Below are 20,970 nucleotides of genomic sequence, written 5' to 3'. Positions count from 1 at the left end.
TCTACTCTTAAGTTTCTAAAAGAAGAGAGGAATGGAGGGCAGTATTAATTTTTCAGCCATGGGGCACTGCTCTCTTAAAAATTAATTCAGACTTTCACTGTCCAGGGTTAAAAAATGGATACCACCTAGGGTCGATGAAATCCTGACCCACCTTCAGACTGAGAGAGCCCATGTATCACCACACTTGATACGTAGGGTACAAAATCTAGCATGGCTTATGCTAAGGCAATTAGGAGGATGATTTTTAAGGGATGGGACTCTTCGTTGAGATTTCTAGGTTTCCAGAAGAGCACTTGGAAAATCGCTGAGGCTCAACCGTGGCAGCAGGAACTATGGAAGAAAGTAAATGCCCTGAATTATTTTAAAAATGAGCTCACCTGTTGCATAAAACTGGGAGAGGCATATGGTGACATTGAAGCTAAAGGTCACAGCTGCTTTAGATGCAAGCACTCAAAAATTAGAGAAAGTCGTCAATAACCCAGTTCTTATTCATTAAAATCATTTCATTTAGGAAATCTCTAAGAGGAGGATGGCACTTTTGAGCCCATGAAAGATGAATTTTTGTCACCTTGGCCCTGGAGGGGGGCTGGGTCAGAGAAATAAAGTGATCATAAATTAGTGAAGTCTGTCCACTCTATCCTTGAGGAGAGTGCAAATCATTGCCTAGAATTTTGTTTTCACTACATCATATTCCCAGGGTGTGTGAGTGTGTGTTCATCCTTGAAAACCTCCATGTTGCTTGCCCAGAATAAAGTCTCGAAGGTCGGGGTGATTTCTGATTTATTTTCCATGCCCAACTGTGTTGTTAAATGATTCATTTCCAAGTCTTCTTTACATCCCTACTGATTCCTAACGAAGCAATAACCCTTCCAGCATCTACGTTTGACTAATGACTTCAAATTCTTGACAACGAATGTCTTCAGGCCTCTGTCCTTTAATCTGTAAACTGGGGACCCTAACCTAAATTTACATAAACGTTAAAGTCAAAAGAAATGAAGGCATGAAAATACCCATTTTAAAACCAAGTACCATGCATATATGTCATTTTAAAAGGGGCAAAAGAGAATGGGTAAGAGCAAGAAAAAGACGACTGTGAAAATAACAGGCGCATGATGGGCGATCGAAGGTCCTATTTTCTCCTTATTCTCTATTTTCTGATATTTCCTGTGTCGGTTTTGAGATCTTGACTTCACCTGGCACTTCTGAACTAGGAAAAAAAGAATACCCATCGCTGATTCCATGAGGCACCTAAGTGATATATAATGCTATATTCAAGAGCTATAAAGGTAAATTTTACATCAAATGACTGCTGTAGTGGTCTGGGTCCTTTCACCCAAAATAGTCTCCACACCTCACTTCATCATTTCTCTCATTTCCTTTCGGTCTAATTAATCAAAATCCTTCCTCGAACGTTCATTTCTGGCCAGTAGGTCTTCCTGAATATGAATAAGAAATAAAATACCATTTGATGTTTGAAATTATGGGGGTAATCTCAATGACGAAAATAGATGACTGGCAAAAGGGAAGGGAAGGTCTGATTAAATATATTCATGAAGATGTCAAAGGCTTATAAAGCCAATATCTGGGAGAGAAAGCTGTTGGACTTCCAGACCTTCTCTGGCGACGTGTGTTTCTCGAAAGTATCCCCACCATGGACGACAAAGGGTGGTCGCTGAAAGGTACGTGCAACAACTCATGGATTTGTTGAATTATCCACACTCGTGAGGGGGGTGGCACTAATTTGATACTTCAGCTAATATTCTCTGAGCAAGAGGTTTCAGGTTTACAGAGTTTAGAAGAGCTATCTAGCCACTGGTCTGGAAAGCAGTTGTACACGAGCCCAAGAGGATGTTCATTCTCAAATGGAGACATCGAGCGAACATCTGAGATGTTCCGGTTGCCTTAATTCAGAATGGGAGTGCTCCTGTTATCTAGTAGGCAAAACTCAGAGATTCTTGCACAGGGCACCTCCCAGAACAAGGGGTGATCCAGCTCAAAAATGCCAATAGTGCCAAAGTTGAGAAACCCTGGCCTGGAATAAGACGACCAATGTCTATGGGTCCGACCTATCACAACTCCAGAAGGTAGACACCAACATTATCTGGTTCCCAGGACTCTGATGTGAATCAGCCTGGTGAAACTTTCAACTCTGCAGTCGTAACATAGAGACAATGACAGTAGAAGTATCTCATATCATACTTTGTCAGCTGGGTTTCAGCCAAATGACATTTCAAAGAGAAAAACAGCTTAGTAGTAATTAACCATCTTTACTTTCTTGGTTGACATTTGCAAGAAAAAGAAATTAGCAACAACCATAAAATTCATTTTACGAAAGGAAGAACAAAAACATTTATCTATTTTATCTCTTCTTAGACTGAGAATCCTTCAGATGATAAATGTAGTCAGAGTTAAATACTATCTATGAAGTGATGAATTTCCTAGAACTAATATTCCAATTTCTCGACCTGTAGCACACTTTTTATTTACACCTGTAGATAAAATATCTATTCAGATAAATTACATGACTCTAAGGCTCTAAAATAAGCTTTTTGGACATATCATGTTTTTTGAAAAATTAGAAGTCTGTTCGACGACTCACAACATTTCTGCCTTCCCTTTTGCAGCTGAAGGTTGTGAGTTACAGTCTCTATTAACAAAACATTTTAGATATTTGTAGGTATTTCGGTTTAGGAAGTTTTTCACACATACATCTTCAGCACTTGCCTCGTGTCATCCTAGACATTTATGATTACATTTACTGAGGTTTCCATCAAAGCTTGGTTTTCTGATAATACATTTCTAATTTAGGTATTCTTTTGGAGTAGTTTCATTGATGCTAATAAGTGATTTTTTTTTAAATTTTTTTATTTTTTATAAACATATATTTTTATCCCCAGGGGGACAGGTCTGTGAATCACCAGGTTTACACACTTCACAGCACTCACCAAAGCACATACCCTCCCCAATGTCCATAACCCCACCCCCTTCTCCCAAACCCCCTCCCCCCAGCAACCCTCAGTTTGTTTTGTGAGATTAAGAGTCACTTATGGTTTGTCTCCCTCCCAATTCCATCTTGTTTCATTTATTCTTCTCCTACCCACCATAATAAGTGATTTTAATAGATTGTTTCTTTCCTTTTGAAAGTATAAATTACTGATATGGCGGAGGTCCATATCTGCCCATCTGCTGAGCTATCACAATGATAACTAAGTCATCTCTGACTAATTGTCCAAGATTTTACAATGGGGGGCTTTGTAGATGGAACAGAGGAACTGGACTTCCATGTATAAAATAGAAGGTTTGCCAGATTCAGGGATGGGGAAGACATGCATACGGTTGTGTTTATCCCGGGATACCCTTGGCTCCTCCGCTGGCAGGATTCTCAAGAAGAAAGGGATCAAGCCAACTTTCTAGGGCCATTGTGAGTAGGCATTAAGGGCAAGATACCATTCTTTTCAAGGAATGAAAGTGACTCTCCAAGCCCTGAGTCCTCATGCCCACTGCTGGCGCCCTGGTGACCTGGGTGCAGCCTGGGTGCCCACAGGTGTGCGGGACATCACACGCCACAGTGAGAGCGAAAACGCTGGTGTCAGGCCTCCTCCACCAGCTAATAATAGGACTGGAGGAAGATCACTTAACCTCTCTAAGCCTTCTGCTTCATCAGTGTAATTTGATGATAATAACGAAGGCCGCATCACTCACAAGGTTACTAGGAAACACACATTTAAAAAAAAAATGCAAAGCTTTTGGCAAGGAGTCAAGAATCGCATAGGGTTATGAAGGTGAGTTATCAGATCTAGTCCACGGCACCGCTTCCTGATTCGGTTCCCTTCGTACTCTGTATCCGCCATCGTCAATCATATTTATTCTGATCAGGCATGAAAGTAAAACAAACAGAGGTATCGTGTGAGGTCTACCATTCTGGGGTCTAAAATGCAAGTAATCATCAACACAGAGTTTCAAAGATGACAGACACACAGAGAGCCCGGCGCTGCGGGAAGCCTGCAGAGACCCCCAAGAAGTGCAACGCCCTCAGAAGAATGACTTAAACACCCTGACTCAGAGTTCATTTAAGCTCCGAATGTTTGCAAAGTAGGGAAGCTCTCCTGGGAGCAAGACCAAAATGCAGGGGGTAGCCCGCTTCTCCAACTATGTCTCTGTGAAAATATAATTACATATTGAAATTTACACAGTGGGAGGTGTTGGCGCTTCCCTACCCCGGGCGATCACAGTCCCAAATCACATGGAGCGGGGGACAGGACTTCTGATAACCTCCTCCGAACAGACCACCTCACCGTGCTTGGTGTTTCTATCTGAGCAGGGTCTCTCCTGCCCCTGCTGCTGCTGGTGTCAGACCTGCTCCTGTGCCAGGGTGTGACCTCCCTGCCCATCTGTCCCACCGGTGCTGTCAACTGCCAGGTGTCCCTCCGAGACCTGTTTGACCGCGCGGTCATCCTTTCGCATTACATCCATAACCTCTCCTCGGAGATGTTCAACGAATTCGTAAGTACTGCACTTGTTGCTTCTTCCTGGAAGGGGAAGCTTCCTGGGCATGAGGGGACTAGCCTACCCTTGAGACAAGAAAGCTGCCAGAGCCGAATCTCAAATAACATGATTTTTAACGTAAAAAAGCCATTGGCTCCTAAAATGGGGGACAAGAAGAAAGGGACAGTTTCATGACACCTGAAAGATTCTTTAAGAGTATAATAACTCTTTAAAGTTGTCCTTTAATTCATTTTCTTTCCAAAAAAAAAAACTTTCTGATGAATGTTCATTAAGTGCCTGCATTAGCCAGATGGGGCTGCCGTCACAGAAGCCTGTAGGTTGCGTGGCTTCCACAGAGATGGACTTTCGGGCAGTTCTGGAGACTGGTGGTATGAGACCAGGAGGCCAACGCGGTCAGGTTGTGATAAGGGCAAACATCTTCCCACCTTGCCTTTCCCTGTCCTCCTGGTGGTAGAAGATAGAAGGTAGAAGGCAGGGGCGGGCGATTCTCTGGGGTCTCTTCTTGTAAGGACAGTAATCCTCATGGGTCAAGGATCCACCCTGAAGACCTCATTTCACCTTGCTGACCTCCATAAAAGGCCCATCTTCCAATATATCAGACTGGGGGTCAGGACTTCACCATTGGAATTTTGGGAAGACACAACCAATCACTCCATAACAACACGGTGGCATAAAGCGCTTCTGGGGGAGCTCGGGTAAAGGGAAGCATGCCAAGTGCTCGTCCTTGTGTGTGGGGTCTGTGTCTCCCGAGGAATTTGTCTCACCAAGCATCCCAGGTCTCTAATAAATGAGAATCGCGCTGCCTGGAATGGACTTAATGGAAGAAAGTTAAAATAAGCTGAATCCATGTCAGGGACACAAACAATAATAGGTCTTCTGAAACCGCAAAATGCTATAAATTATTGCTCTAAGATGTCCAGCCTACAGATTTAGAACCAGAATTGAAGGATTGGTTTAGGACAGGAAACACTATTCTCCTTCTGATTCCGGTACTTCGAAAGTTGCGTGCTACCGTGTAGGAGAGGTTCCGTAAATCAGAGGGTCACCGTGAAGAACGGGGCTCGATGTTTGTAATAAACACGCATCCCATCGTTCTGTGTACTCGCTGGATTTCCTTTCATCCTCTGCCTTCGACTGTCATTCTGGTGTCTCTCACGTCTTCCCGGCAACCTCCTTAGATTTTTCATCGCTTTTGGGAGAGATTAGCTTTATGTCAATGCTTTGCCTCGTTAGTGTTGTGGTTATTGTTGTTGGTGGTGGTGTGTGTGTGTGTTCTAATTCTGAGTCCACTGATGAATATTTCCTAAAATTTTATACCCTGTTTTTTTAGACTTACCATTTTGTAACAATCAACAAAATTGTATTACGCATCTATGATGAAATGGTAAAGTACAGGGGTGAATTCAGATGTTAGTCAAAGAAAAGTTAGAACTTTATTATACTTATGAGGGGAGCATATCGGCTTGGACACCCAGTAAAGAAAATATTAAATGGCAAGATATAGGTATGTATGCCCAAGGATATTGGCTCAAATACTAAAGAAAGAGGATAGTTAACAAAATATTTAAGGTTTCTTTCTTTTCTTCTTCTTTTTTTTTTTTTTTTTTTTTTTTTTTTAGTGTTTGCTTTCCAAGTAGTAACTCTTGGAAAGGGTAGAATTAAACAAGGGAATCGCAAAAAAGGCAAGAGGTTGGGATTTGGAAAAGTTAGAATAAAAAAAAAATGCATGGATAGAGAAAATCAAAATAAAAGGCCAGGGAAAAGGTGCCTTTCTCAAGTCTTTAGTTTCAGTTTTTTATGTAGTTCTCATTTAAAAAAAATTATACATCAAGTGTGTTAATATTCTGGTAATGGGCTCATTTTACCAATGCTCAAACAACTGTAACTAATTAAATTTGCTTGCTCACTTTCAGGATAAAAAGTATGCCCAGGGCCGGGGGTTCATTACCAAGGCCATCAACAGCTGCCACACTTCATCCCTCTCCACCCCTGAAGACAAGGAGCAAGCCCAGCAGATCCACGTGAGTCTTCTCGCCGGGTTTCTCACCAGTACCGCTGAGGGGTCCCCATGCTATAGATTGTCAGTGCTGGGTTAGCTAACACTAAAACACATGCAGAGAAATATGGAGGAGGAGCAAGTATTCAGAGAGAGATGGCAGTCTGTAACAACACAGCGTCAGTAAAACCAAGTGAGGACTTAACGCCATAGCAGCAAAATAAATCTCTAAGTTGATCATGCAACCAGCCTGATTTTAATCAGTGCCTTGGACCCAGGACTGCATCTATTATACCATAGGAAAGCCTGAACCGAACTGGACTTCCATGTATAAAATAGAAGGTTTGCCAGATTCAGGGATGGGGAAGACATGCATACGGTTGTGTTTATCCCGGGATACCCTTGGCTCCTCCGCTGGCAGCATTCCACATTACAGAGCCCCGGCCTGGTGTGCCATCTCTTCCAGACTTTGCAGGCTCCCCTTCTGATGCTCCTTCTGCTTCTCGGGCACCTGCTTCTCGCTTCATTCTTCCCTGACCCCTCCATCACCTGTCACATCCGAATCCTAAGTCTCTCCCCAGATCAGGTCCTGTCGAATACTATGTTTCTTTTCTCCTGGCTACAATGATTGCTTCTGTCCTGATGACCACAAAGTCTGCACAGGAAGCCCCGATCATTGATCCCCATTTTTTTTTTTAATCATAAGAATCTCTCCTTTCTGATTCCCAGCCACAGGCACCATCTTAACGGGACTTAAATTAAGCCTCTTCACATCCATGTCCCCATACGTGCAGTCACAACTTCGTTAATGGGTCCCCGCATTCTTGCTGCCTGCTAAGCTCCTTAATAGCACTGATGTTGATGAGGACGATAAAATGAAGGGAAAGAATGGAGAAGGATGAGGAGGAGGTAAAATGTATTGAGGGCCACCCCCTGGCCAGACACTTCACCAAGCCATGGACATGTATCACCGTAGTTAATCCTCACAAAAAAGAACCCAAGGACACTAGGCACTGCTGTTACACGTGCAGAGATGAGGAAGCTGAAGCTGGCTGAGGTGGGGAAGTCCAGAGTCGTGACGGGGACGTAAGCCCTGAGTCCGCGCTTCCTCGAATTCGAAGCCCTCACCCTTAATCGTTATGCCCCAAGGAGCCCAACTGGACGCCATTCACGGCTTACACCTCCTTCATGTCCCAGGACACGTTTTTGTCACGTCTGTTGGGTTCCTCTCCACTCTTCACTTCCTCTACCCTAGACTAGTTCCCAGATCTCAGGAAAGCAAGCCTTGGCAATCAGAGACAAGCAGCTCCTAAGAGATTCGTGTGCGATCCTGACCGTGGGAAGATCAGGGCCAGAGCGCCCTTGTAAATTCCACTGATGACGTTCCCCCCCAGCACGGCGCTGTTTTACTCACCTGCACGGCTCGGTGGGGAAGAGCGCTCTGGTCGCAGCACAGGGACGGGGCCTGGTACAGACTGAGGAGACTATATTGATGGGGGCCATGCCTTCTTCACCGGCTCTTCATTCTAATACAAAATAAAAACTACACATCACAAGTGAATCCATTAAAGAATGATTTGACTCATTAAAATGAATGAGTCCTCAGATGAATGGGATGTGGGCACTTTGTCACTGGCACTTGTGGAATCTTTTTTTAAGATTTTATTTATTTATTTGACAGACAGACACCTCAAGTAGGCAGAGAAACAGGCAGAGAGAGGAAGGGAAGCAGGCTTCCTGCTGAGCAGAGAGCCCGATGTGGGGCTCGATCCCAGGACCCTGGGATCATGACCTGAGCCCAAGGCAGCGGCTTTAACCCATTGAGCCACCCAGGCACCTGGTGGAATCTGTCTTTCTTGAGTCAGGTACTAGCAGCACATCGCAAGAGCCAACAAAACTCTTTTTGGACAAGCAGAGCTGTCAAATAGAGAAAAACTCACTAACTAGCAGATGGTAGAACTTCCGAGGAAAACAAAATTCCTCACGCTATCAACTAGCATTCTCGTTAGAGTAAGTAGTTATTCAAATAAGCCAGATATATATATATATATTTACTTTAGCAAAGTCTAAGTCCATAGCTTAAACATTTTTATTGTTACAACTTTAACCACCTACAAACATTTTTTCATACATATAGGAATCACAAAGAGATCGTTTAGGTCAGCCTCTCCGAGCAAAAACTCACAAGCAACTAAACCAACTGTGCTATGCTTTCTTTAAATTTGATTTATTTATTTGGGAGAGGGCATGAACCAGGAGGAGGAGCAGAGGGAGACAGAGAAGTAGATTCCCGGCTGAGCAGGGAGCCGGATGTGGGGCTTGATCCCAGGACTCTGGGATGGTGACCTGAGCTGACGGCAGATGCTTATCCCACTGAGCCACCCAGCCGCCCCCTGTGTTATGCTTTCTTTGATGTGATTGTTTTATATGGTCACGTAGCACGAAGACCTTCTGAACTTGATACTCAGAGTGCTGCGCTCCTGGAACGACCCCCTGTATCATCTAGTCTCAGAAGTGCGGCGCATGCAAGAAGCCCCAGATTCGATGCTCTCCAGGGCCATCGAGATTGAGGAACAAAACAGAAGACTTCTAGAGGGTATGGAGAAGATAGTTGGCCAGGTGAGTATTCTTCTGTTTTGTTTTCCTCATCGATGAAAGAGGTGAGCTCCATGGAGAGAAGCAAGTTCTGAAATACCTTTCTCTCTCTTTTTGTTTTTTGTTTTTTTTTTTAGATTTTATTTATTTATTTGACACAGAGAGAGAGACAGAGATCACAAGTAGGCAGGGAAGCAGGCGGAGAGAGAGGGGGGAAGCAGGCTCCCCACTGAGCAGAGAGCCCGATGCGGGGCTCGATCCCAGGACCCTGGGATCATGACCTGAGCCGAAGGCAGAGGCTTTAACCCACTGAGCCACCCAGGCGCCCCCAAATACCTCTCTTTTCAGGAACTAAATTTAGGCATTTCCCATTCTAGGCGCTGCTATAAATAAAGAAAGATTCTATTAATCCATACTGGTAGGTTCTACTGAAGTGACCCTTCAGGTGTGATAGATGACAGGTACAGCCTTCCCTCCAGAACATACAAATCCACCCAAAGCTGGCCCCTTCCTGGGGACCAGGGTTTATAATATTTTTCAGGAAAAGAAAACTGGAGAGTAGAGTCTGCAGGATAAACATTTTTCTCAAAGTATCCCGGGACACCTGCTACAGAAATTCTGCTCATGTTCTTTCTCTTTTCTCCCCACACCAAAGGATGACAGTGGGAAGAGAGAAAAAAAAAATCAAAATCAGGCGAAATGGTATTTCTTGCCACGACCCCAGCCCCACCTCTGCTGGATTTACTTGTCAGAGAGAGAAGAGATTGTCAGAGATTGAGAAGATGAGGTCAGAGATTTCAGTGGGTCACAAAAGAAGGGAGTGTAGCTTTTCTGAAATTCTTTATTTTGTCCTTTGCAGAAAGTGGTGTCATCCCAAATTTTATGTTTTCTTTTGGGGGGAGGTTTCCAAAATCAACACTCATAACATTACATCTTATCTCCCCCAAATAACATCATATTTGGATTGAGTTAATAGTTATAATATTGATCTCCAATCAGAGGGGATCATTTCAGCTCGAGTGAGGTGGCATCCAAAGAGCTTTATGAAGTTCTCAGAAATAATTTCTCATCTAAAGAAAATGATAGTATTATAAGAGTAACAGGAGTGATTTCATTCTTCCCTTACTCCATACAAAGTACATGTTATCCTGTGTCCTGTTTGTCACTTTCATGGGAGAAGAATTTATCCAACACAGACACAAAGAACATTTCCACCTCGAGACATGAAATAGACACATAGACTTTCAAGTTATTTTCTTCCTTACTGCCAGTTCACTTTCTGAGGTCACTAATTTGTTCTAGAATACTTCTTATTTTTCTTCTTCTTCTTCTTCTTTTTTTTTTAAAGATTTTATTTATTTATTTGACAGAGAGAGATCAGAAGTAGGCAGAGACGCAAGCAGAGAGAGGGCGAAGCAGGCTCCCCACTGAGCAGAGAGCCCGATGTGGGACTCGATCCCAGGACCCTGAGATCATGACCTGAGCCAAAGGCAGCGGCTTAACCCACTGAGCCACCCAGGCGCCCCTTCTTCTTTTTTTTTTAACCATTTGCTTCTTCTTATTCTTATCATTGACGCTTACACAGTAAATTTCATCTTAGGGCCCAAGCACCAAAAACAAACATATAGCAAGGCAACAAATACATATACTATAAACACCCATACTTTAAATTCCAATAGGAAATCCCAAGTTTAAAAAATATTCTTACTCTGTAGGGGACAGTTCAACAGATCAGGGTCTACAATTACACCGCATGTGTATCCAGTGGCTCTCAAAGCCGCTGACATGCCCACTTCCCAAGCTGCCTACTGGGTCTCTCAGTCCTCTGGAGATCCCCAGCTTGCACAGCCTGGAGGAACAGAGACCCGGGTCCCCCTCCTTCACACTCCTCTGCGTCCTTTTGTGTTCACTGTCATGCTTCCCAGCCCACCACCAGCCCTCACCACTGAGGGGTCACTGCTCACACCCTCACTCTTTCTCATAGACACTATCTTCAGCATCTCCCACCCCAGAGGTCTCAAAACAAAGCAACCGTTGCTTATAGACCTTAGGCGGCGGGTATCGGTCTTGGGTAGATCGTGAAACTCTCCTGACTCTTTCAGCAGATCTTTGTGATAGACGTCACAAAGACCTGCATCTCAAACCATCAGGGGCAATCCTTACTGTTTCTGAGGTCTTTTGTCTACACAGTACACGGAGAAGAGAACTGATTTGAAGCAGGAAACAGATAAATGTAATTGTGCTGAACTATCAGAAGAAACACAGTACAAAGAATACATCAGAGAAAAGACTCAGGACATGAAATAGATCCCTCAAGCGAGAGAACTGAGACTAGCTCCTGCGTTGTCCCTTGGTCACATTCACATACACACACGTACGTCCCATAAATACACAGACATATGGCACAACAGTATTGCAATGGATTCTCTCTCAGTCTACAGCAAACGTGTGGTTCTCCATTTACTCTGCTGCACACACAGCACCCGAACCCTGCTTCTACTTTTTAGACTATGAATAGATTCCAGATACACTTGCTCAATAACCCATGCCTCTGTCTAGAGAGCTTTATGTCCAGGCCTCTTGCCCAAATCTTAATTTGACAATTAGCAGGAACCAAGATACGCACAAACGAGTAATACTAAGTCACTATCTTTTCGGCGACTAGGTTCATCCTGGAGTCAGAGAAAACGAGGTCTACTCCATCTGGTCAGGACTTCCATCTCTGCAGATGGCTGATGAAGACTCACGCCTTTTTGCTTTTTATAACCTGCTCCACTGCCTACGCAGGGATTCACACAAGATTGACAATTATCTCAAGCTCCTGAAGTGCCGGATCGTCTACGACAGCAACTGCTAAGCCCACATCCCCACCGTCCCTTCCCGGAAGGTTCTTAATGATCCGTCCCATAGCAAGCTCCTCTTAGCTTTACAGCTTTCTCATGCAGGCTTGGGTGTAATGGGTCTCATCTTAAAAAATAAAAACGGACTCCTTAGAGATGTCAAAATTTAAAAAAAGACAATTTGTCAAAGTTTCTCGTCTTCATTTCATAGAAAATCAAGAGAATCCATCACAACCATTGGGAAGTTCTTATTGACATCTGTCACAAAGAGCAGAAGCTAGCATTACAAATAAGACCATGAGCAGCTTCCTTTAGAATCACTGCAAACTATTATGGGTCATGTCATTAAAACCCAAGAATTAGGGGGGCGCCTGGGTGGCTCAGTGGTTAAAGCCTCTGCCTTTGGCTCAGGTCATGATCCCAGGGTCGTGGGATTGAGCCTCACATCGGGCTCTCTGCTCAGCGGGGAGCCTGCCTCCTCCTTCTCTCTCTGCCTGCCTCTCTGCCTACTTGTGATCTCTGTCTGTCAAATAAATAAAAATTAAAAAAAAAAAAAAAAGAACCCAAGAATTAGGTAAATATTCATCATGATGGTCGCGCTCCCAGGAAGAGTGAGCTCTCGGGACTGTTAATGAGAGTCTGCTGCACGCTCTCGGCTAACTCTCATCGTGTTCCAACAAATAATGGAAGCACTCGGAGGCTGTGATGTCCCCACATAGCACGAGATTTACTGAGCCGTCTTCAACTCCTTAGGCGACCGTCTCAGTCCATTCTGGCTACAGTAACAAACCACCACACTCACAAACAACAGAAATTTATTTCCACAGCATGGCCAGGTGAGGGCGCTCTACCCACCCCTGGGGGGGATGGGTAGGAGGGCAGGCCAGGTCACAGACCTCCTGCTTCGATCCTGGGAGGGAGAAGGAACCAGGAACTGGAGGAGGGGGGGTTGCGGGGAGGAGGATCTGTTTTATGAGAGTACCAAGCCCATCATGAGGGCTCCACCCTCATAACTAATCACCTCCCAAATGCCCCACCTACTAATACAATTGCCTTCTAGTGTTTAGGATTTCAACATACAGCACTTTGGACCATGACAGATTCAAAGCTGAAATGCATTATTCTTCTCCAGGGGCTGTTTTCAACCATGTACCACTGAACTCGTCTTGTGGGCATCATCATGGATGCATCCCATAGATTCTAGTCACTCTGGGTCTCATAAGTCCATTCAAGTCTCAACTCCATTTCATATTCAAACTATTGTAATGTTATCCTCTGCCCTTTTGTGGCTCATGGGATCTACCAGGGGAAGGAGAGGTGGCTGCAGGTTTCCTCCCCCTCCCACTTTCTGGATGGATCTCCGTCTCTCTTTGCTCTGCCAGAATGGGAGAGAGGATGAGGAGAGATGGGCAAGTTCTGGCTTCACTGACGTATGTGGTGCTGCCCGTGGCCTTCTCATCACCAACAGAAGCTAACCTTGAATTCCCTCAAGTGGCAAGTGTCTCTCTCATGGGGCACCCTTCTGATTTTCCAGGACATTCACAAAAGGGGGCACCCCCACTGTCCAGTGTCTTTGCCAGGGTTAATACTCTGGTTTGATTCTGTATCTACGCCACCACGGAGCCCCCTGCAGCGTTCTCCCCAGCCTCCGCTGCTGCTCCCCTCACCCTACCCACACCCTACTGGAGAACACCGGCTCAGGGTCATCTGTGCACTAGGGAACCCACAGCAAACTCATGCATCACCACCACTACAGACAATGAAGGGGCCATTACACTGCTTTGCTCTCTGTCCCATCCTGGGGTCTCCTGACAATTCCTCTTCTCTTCCTGTTCCCATAGACAGGGTGGATCAGAAAATTGGGTTCATGAACACACAGGAATCTGAGGGACCACATGTGGTTTTCCCCTTCATTGAGAACCAATGAATTATTATCTCAGTCAATCATTTTCTTGCAAACACTCCCTGCTGGGCCACTGGATCACAACACCCTCCACACATACTTAGTCGCCTGCCGGAGGGAGAGAACTGGATTAGGGTGGCTCAGCTTGTCCGACTGCTGCTAAATAACCCGGGATTAGGGCCCATCTCCGCTAGCTTTCCGCAGAAGGCGGTGGGACTGCCAGGCTGTCTCTACAGCAGCTTTAAGGATTTGGCAGGAATTCCGAGACGACAGACAATAGGAAATACTCCATCCAACGTCCTGAAAGAGAGGAAATAAAAAGCAGGAGCAGGAGGAGGAGAAGGAGCGAAGGGGTGAGGGGAAGACGGGGAAGCGTGAGTAGAAGACTTGAGTTGTACGGGATCGGATGTGTCTAGTACTGTAGTTGGAGAAGACCTAAACCTATTGCTTTGATTTTATACCCTAACAGCAAACATTATGTCATATTCTCCTCATACTCCACCTTCCCCTTCTCTCTTCCTTTTCTGTTTATTTCCTTTGTATTATTTTCCTTTGTATTACTGTCCTTACCAATAAACTCGCAATAGCTGTAGAGATGAGCAGAACGTGGCACATCTTCCGATCGGAACTCAAGGCAGTTTCCCTCCACCATGTGAAGAAGCCTTTCCCCCACACACAGGGATGCTACCCAACAAAACCAACCTCTTCCCTTGTGGACAACATCATGTTTGTTTGAGTCCTGCTTCTGTCTCTCGCCGTAATGACCTGAACCTTTCAGAACACAACAGAATACCCTGCCCTAAACCAATCGTGAACCTCCCTTTTCTTCTACCTGCATACAGAATGTCAGCTTTCTCATCTTCCAGTTTTCTTTTGAAGGCAGGAGAATATGCGAAAAAAACCTGGAGGCCCTTCCTTTCTCAGTCACTTATTGCTGAAAACATCTAATTCTATTGTGTTACCCACTTAACTTCCTTTCCTTCAGTTTCTTGATATTTCCAACAGAGAGGATGGTATTTATTAGTGGCGAGATTTGGCAATAAATGGACAAGGCGGTTGGAAGAAACGTAAGGTCACCACCAGCCCACAGACATCTTCGTGTGTTCTGCTCTTATAAAGTTTATTCCCAGCACAGATTCAAGACCTCAGACAAATACCTGAGGTGGTGATATGAAAAGGCTTCTCTCAGCTTGACCATGACATATAAAGTGAATACTGTAGTTTCCAGACAAGCTTGAGCAGAGCCATGGGTGTTCTGTAGAGTCAGCGAGGGGCAGGCAGAAAGGGGATATCTGGGAAGAATATAACAATCACTCCCCTGACAACCAGAGTGAGGCTATTTTATACTTCCTTTTACGGATATCCATGTAAGAGCACATGTAAGGAAACAGGGCCTCTTAGAGGAAGAACAAGACCAGTGGTTACAAAAGAGAAACAAACAAACAAGTATCCTTGAAACGCATTGATGGGAGTAATGAGCCTACCATGTGTCCCAAACCCCATAAGGACTAAAAGAGGTTTAGAAAATCTCCTTCTTGGGGCGCCTGGGTGGCTCAGTGGGTTAAAGCCTCTGCCTTTGGCTCAGGTCATGATCCCAGAGTCCTGGGATCGAGTCTTGCATCAGGCTCTCTGCTCAGCGGGGAGCCTGCTCCCCCGCCCCCCGCCTGCCTCTCTGCCTACTTGGGATCTCTGTCTGTCAAATAAATAAATAAAATCTTAAAAAAAAAAAAAAGAAAGAAAAGAAAAGAAAATCTCTATCTCTGGAAGTTTGCTCCCAAGTGGTGGAGAGAGTGACATCAACATGCCAATCACTACCCTGGACGGCAGAGAAGAGTCGGTACAGCAAGTCATGGGAACCGACGTACTGGGGGGAATGAAAGGGGAGGGGGAAGACCTCTGGATGTGAGAAGGAGAGAGTGTTCTGGACTGATGGATGCATCGTGGCCTTCTGAAGGCTGATGGGATATTGAAAGCACAACGAGGAAGACGGGACATCTGTCAATTCATCTGGGATCGTTTCACGATGTCAGGAGCTCCTGCATTCTGAGCTATTGATACAAAAGGAACGGAGCTGTTAGTATGCAGAGCATTTAAGGTGTCCGTAAATGATCAAGTTTGATCAAAACGCAAGAAATGTGCGCTTTTTGGCAGACGTGTAATAGCTCTCGTCCTTAGGCTCACGTGATACGCTGTGCACAGTACTTGGGGGGAGGGGGAGAGCCTGCAAAGATGGATTATGCACCGGGAAGATCGTATACATCAATCGGGAAAGTTTGCACTTATTCTACAAGGCAATAGGAAACCAGGAAATTTTTGTTCAAGAGAGCAAGATGTCCAGAATTGGAAAATAGAAAGCCTAATCGGGTTTGGAGGGCTGTGGGAGTATGGGACTGGCAGGTCAAAGAAGGAGGCCCAGAAGCAAGATGAAGAGTAGGACGACACTCGAAACGAAAACCAGAGACGGCGCTGCCAAGCCCAAAGAAGCAAAGTACGGCGAGAGGTGTACGCACAGAAATAGGGCTTGACCGTATTGACAAAAAGGAGGGAGATCTTAAGAGTCAAAAAGGCGTCCAAGCACATGAGACTGGATTTTATATAAAGGATGGGAAAGTCAGAGAGAAGACAGGAGATCAGCTAAGGTTTTGTCCAAATGATTCCAAACTTAGTTTTCCTGTATTTCATCCGCTTTGTACCAGAAACCATCAAAAATTGTGGGTGGCTTTAGCAAATCCCAGAAATGAGTACATCCAAGAGCCATGGCTTGACTATATCAAGGACCAGAACCGAAGTACTCACAGCACCCGGAAAGAACGGTGCTAGGTCCCTTGCCTCTCTCAGCTCTCACATCGGAGACACATACGTACATGGTAAAGCACAGTGAATTCGTAAGAATCCAAAGAAAACGACCCACTTCTTTACAGAGCCAGCCCTACACGAAACCTAAACAAAAGTCATGCCTGACCCGCCAAAATCTGTCCCCCTCTCCAAAAGCTTCTCATTCTCCGCTCTTGAATCCACTCCTGTTTACCACCCCTTCATCGTCTTATGCTCAGCAGACAGTCAGCTCATCATGAACCAAACAAATAATTAAAAAGTGTCCACTCCGAAGATAATATTCATATTTAAAGACATTTAAAACCAGAAAGCCTGTAATCCTCTGAAAATACAGCTCTAAGAGTGAGTTGGCTGCTCCCCAGCATCTTTTCAAAATGCCCAGGAGTCATCCAGAGCTGACTCTGCCACTCCGAAAGCTTCTGCAGTAACGGTAACCTATTTGGACAGTGAAGATAGGAAAGACAAATGGAGAAATGAATGACATTTAGAACTCGATGCATGAATACACGGAAAAGATAACGTGGGTTTTAAAAACAGGTCCACACTTCCAAGCCATACAACATGACAGGAGCCAGGCCAGCCTCGGTGACGGCTCTGTAGGAACTGGCTACAAGACGTCTTAGCCAACTCAACTGTTCAATCACGATTCCTTGATGCTCGCCCTCAGAGCCACTCTTCCCACTTAAGTGCACTCACAAAAATGGAATACGCTCATTGCATATTTGAAAGTTGCTAAGAGAGTAAATCATAAGAGTTCTCATCGCACACACAAAAATTCCTGTAACGATGCATGGTGAAGGCTGTTAACTAGACCTATTACGGTGATCACTTCATAATACTCACAGACATCAAATCATTATGCTATGCACCTGAAGCGAATGTAACTGTTACACATCGATCACACCTCCATAAGAAATAAACAAAAATAAGTAAAACTTTTAAAGGGCTAGACTTATATTTTGAATAAAGAAAGAAAATCAACCAATATTTTCTTTTTTTAAAAAGATTTTATTTATTTATTTGACACAGAGAGAGATCACAAGTAGGCAGAGAGGCAGGCAGAGAGAGAGGAAGGGAAGCAGGCTCCTTGTTGAGCAGAAAGCTCAATGCCGGGCTCAATTCCAGGACCCTGGGATCATGGCCTGAGCCAATGCCAGAGGCTTTAACCCACTGAGCCACCCAGGCGCTCCGACTAATATTGTTTTCTTTTGTAAATGTTGTATTCTAGCTAGCATGTCGGGTCTCAAAACTCAATCTCCAAATGTAGTTTATGTTTACACAGAGGAAAAGAAAAGTGTCCTCACCTGGTAACATTAACTGCAGAATGACTGAGCGACAATAGCTTATAAAACCACTAAATCCTACAAGTTGCAGGCCAGCCCTGTACTCGGTTATTGAACATTTAACAAATATTTAATTAATTCCCACGTTACCTGGGCACTGTGGTTAGGTGTCTGTTTCATGTCACTGAGCAAAGCAGGCACACCCTTTCCCTCATGGAGTGGCATCCTATCTGAATAGACATGAATCTGAGTGCATTAGAGTATGTTAGCAGGTGACTGATGCTGTGGACAAAGACATAGCAAAGTAGGGTAAGGAACTTAGGAAATACAGGTGGAGAAAAAGAAATTATTTTTAAAGATAGGTGAGAACCACTAGGAAGAGCAAAAGCTGACCTCCCTGTGAAATCACACAAGTTCTGTCCTGTGTGCTCAGACTTCCTTCTCTCCTACAGGACTTCAAAAATGTCTCTTTCTCTGAGGATCTAAGCCTGATGTGTATTCTTCGAACTCATGCAAACATGAGTATTTTACACATTCTGTCTTTATTTGAACTGAAAGATTTGAAGGTGAACTCCCCCAGACTGAGTATGTTTTCATGCAGGCAATTTAAAAACAATGTCTGTTTCCTAAATCACTAACCTCCAAACTATTTTCACCATCCAGTCAAGCACCCTAGCAGGGCCCCAAATTATATAATTTTAAGTTTTTCTGCATCTATTGCTATTCTAACATATTATGGCATTTTAAAATGGGCATAATATAGAAATTAAAGGACAATGAGATAAAAATAAATAGAAATGCTGATATTTCCTTCCCAAAGGGATGAGGACACTACTTTTAAGACCACTGGACTAATAGATTCTGTATGCACACATGTAATTATACTACAGTTTAACCATCGTAATAAAATAATTCTTTTACATGCAATTTAAATCAAAGCACTCAGAGTGCCACAAGGGGCTGGGAATACCATTACATGTGAATATCTCTCTTCATATGCATATATAAAATTTTGTAAGCTCAATTAAGTAATCACCATTAGCCCCTTTTATTATTCCATCAGTTCATCTGGTGCTAAATAATAGTCCAGATTGTACAACACAATTCATTTCCATAAGGATTTAAGTCTCAAGGCACGGCTAAAAGCAGAGCAATGGCCTATAAGAAGAAACGACATGTAGTATGTTTATCATTACACATACCTACCTGTATACAGAAGTAATGAAAAAATACGAGACTTAAAATTGGATGAAACAGAAAGCTTACTCACTCGGAAATGGATGTGCAATTCATCTAGAACTTACTTACCTACTCAACTTCCCACAGCTTCCAAAGAAAGAGGGCTCTTCCATTTCCTTTTGCCTGCAATGAAGTTTTCTACTTTCTTCCACAACTGGCTTCATTAAAAAGTCTCCCCTAAGATCCTATAAAACTATAAGATAGAACCTGTACTGTTGAACAAGACAAGAAAATATAGATCTATTTGTGCCCACTCTTTGCCCTAGAAATAACAAGAGGCCACTAAAAGAGATTTCTAATAGTTGGTAAGAAGATGGGGAAGTGGTTTGGGATCTGAATACTGGAGGAGCAACATAGCAGCACCCAGTGAAGAAGGGGACCCATGCTCCACATTTCCTGACCCCCAACCAGCACCAGAAGACAGCTGGGGAAGGGCTATTCCTCCCCCACATGGAACCCAAATGAATACCAGGTGAGTTAAGCCAGAGCAGCGAGGGGGATAGATTGGAAGGACCATTCCAGTCTGGTGTGGTGGAGACTCTGAGGCCATCACACAGCACAAGCAAGAGACACCACATAAGCAGTCTGATTCTGGAAGTCTCTTTGTCCCTAGGTTCCTGTATCTCTCCTCCAGAGGGTACCTGTAAAGGAATTCTGGCACAAGAAGCAGCCCAGCCTGGGAACACTCTCTGTCCCCCTCAGAGGAAAAGATCTTGTCAGACAAGCACCAGGCCAGAGAAGCCTCGCAAGCTTGCAACCTTTCTTCACATTGGAGTAGGTGGGCAGGACCACCAGAAGAGACCTGAGCACACAGGCAGCAGGGCCTGGAAAGTCTCTTTGACTCTAAAAGGCAAAATATCCTACCCTCTATCCAGAGACATTGGAGCCTCTAGGAGGCCCTTTATGTGGATCATGCCCTAGTAAGTTCTAGCTCGGGAAGCCTTTTTATTCCCATAGGTCCTGTCGTTGATTTGGTTGGTTCATTGTTTTTTTTTTTTTTTGTTTGTTTGTTTTGTCTTGTTTTGTTGAGTTTTTTTGGTCTTACTTCAAGACAACCAATGGTCCAGACTGGGGGAACCCATTTTGCTTCCTCAGAGAGCACATCTGGGGCCAGCAGGAGCCCAAGATGCATCAGATAAGTCAAAATCACATGGTGAAGACTTTGAAGTTTTAAGTCAGTGGAAACACAGCCCACAAAGTCAGCCTGAAACTGCATGCTAAATACAAACAGGTTGCCCTTCTGTGGAAACAAATGACTGAAATAAGATCTTAAAGTCCTCTAGCCTAAGATAAAAATGTCCAAGCAACAAATGAAAATGACTTGTCATGCCGAGAACCAAGACAATAAAACCTTGCATGAGTAAAGACAACCAACCCATGCCAACACTGGAACTAATCAGATAGGATTATCGGACAGAGGTCTTAAATCAGCCATCCTAAAAAGATTTCAAGATAAATTACAAATTCTCTAGGAACCTATGGAAAAAAAAAAAAAAACTTGTCAAAGAAGTCAAAGTTATAAAAAAGAACCACATGGAAATTGTATACATGAAACATACAATAACAGCAACAACAAAATAGTCATAGAGTAGGAATGACAGAAGATAAGAATCAGTGAACTTAGGACAACTCAGTGAAATTCATACAATCTGGACAACAGAGGGAAAATTAACTAAAGCAGAAATGAACAGAGCTCCAGGGGCCTGTAGGACAACCATTAGAAATCTAACATTCTTCTCAACATATTCAGAAAAAAGGTAGAAACAGAATGGA

The 20,970-nt window shown here is 44.0% G+C and overlaps 1 protein-coding gene across 1 annotated transcript; it reads left to right on the top strand.

Annotated features, from left to right (window-relative positions):
• Nucleotides 1-1,651: 1,651 nt before the first annotated feature.
• Nucleotides 1,652-11,954, top strand: PRL (prolactin). The gene is made up of 5 exons (XM_004761257.3): nt 1,652-1,679; nt 4,322-4,503; nt 6,420-6,527; nt 8,942-9,121; nt 11,763-11,954. Exons 1-5 carry the CDS (start codon nt 1,652-1,654, stop codon nt 11,952-11,954), a joined length of 690 nt encoding a protein of 229 aa, XP_004761314.1.
• The last annotated feature ends 9,016 nt before the right edge of the window (nt 11,955-20,970 follow it).

The sequence above is a fragment of the Mustela putorius genome, unplaced genomic scaffold (assembly GCF_011764305.1).
Source record: "Mustela putorius furo isolate JIRA1106 unplaced genomic scaffold, ASM1176430v1.1 tig00000831_pilon_pilon_pilon, whole genome shotgun sequence".
NCBI lineage: Eukaryota > Metazoa > Chordata > Mammalia > Carnivora > Mustelidae > Mustela > Mustela putorius.
The sequence above is the reverse complement of the archived record's forward strand: the minus strand, read 5'-3'. Positions and strand labels throughout refer to the sequence as shown.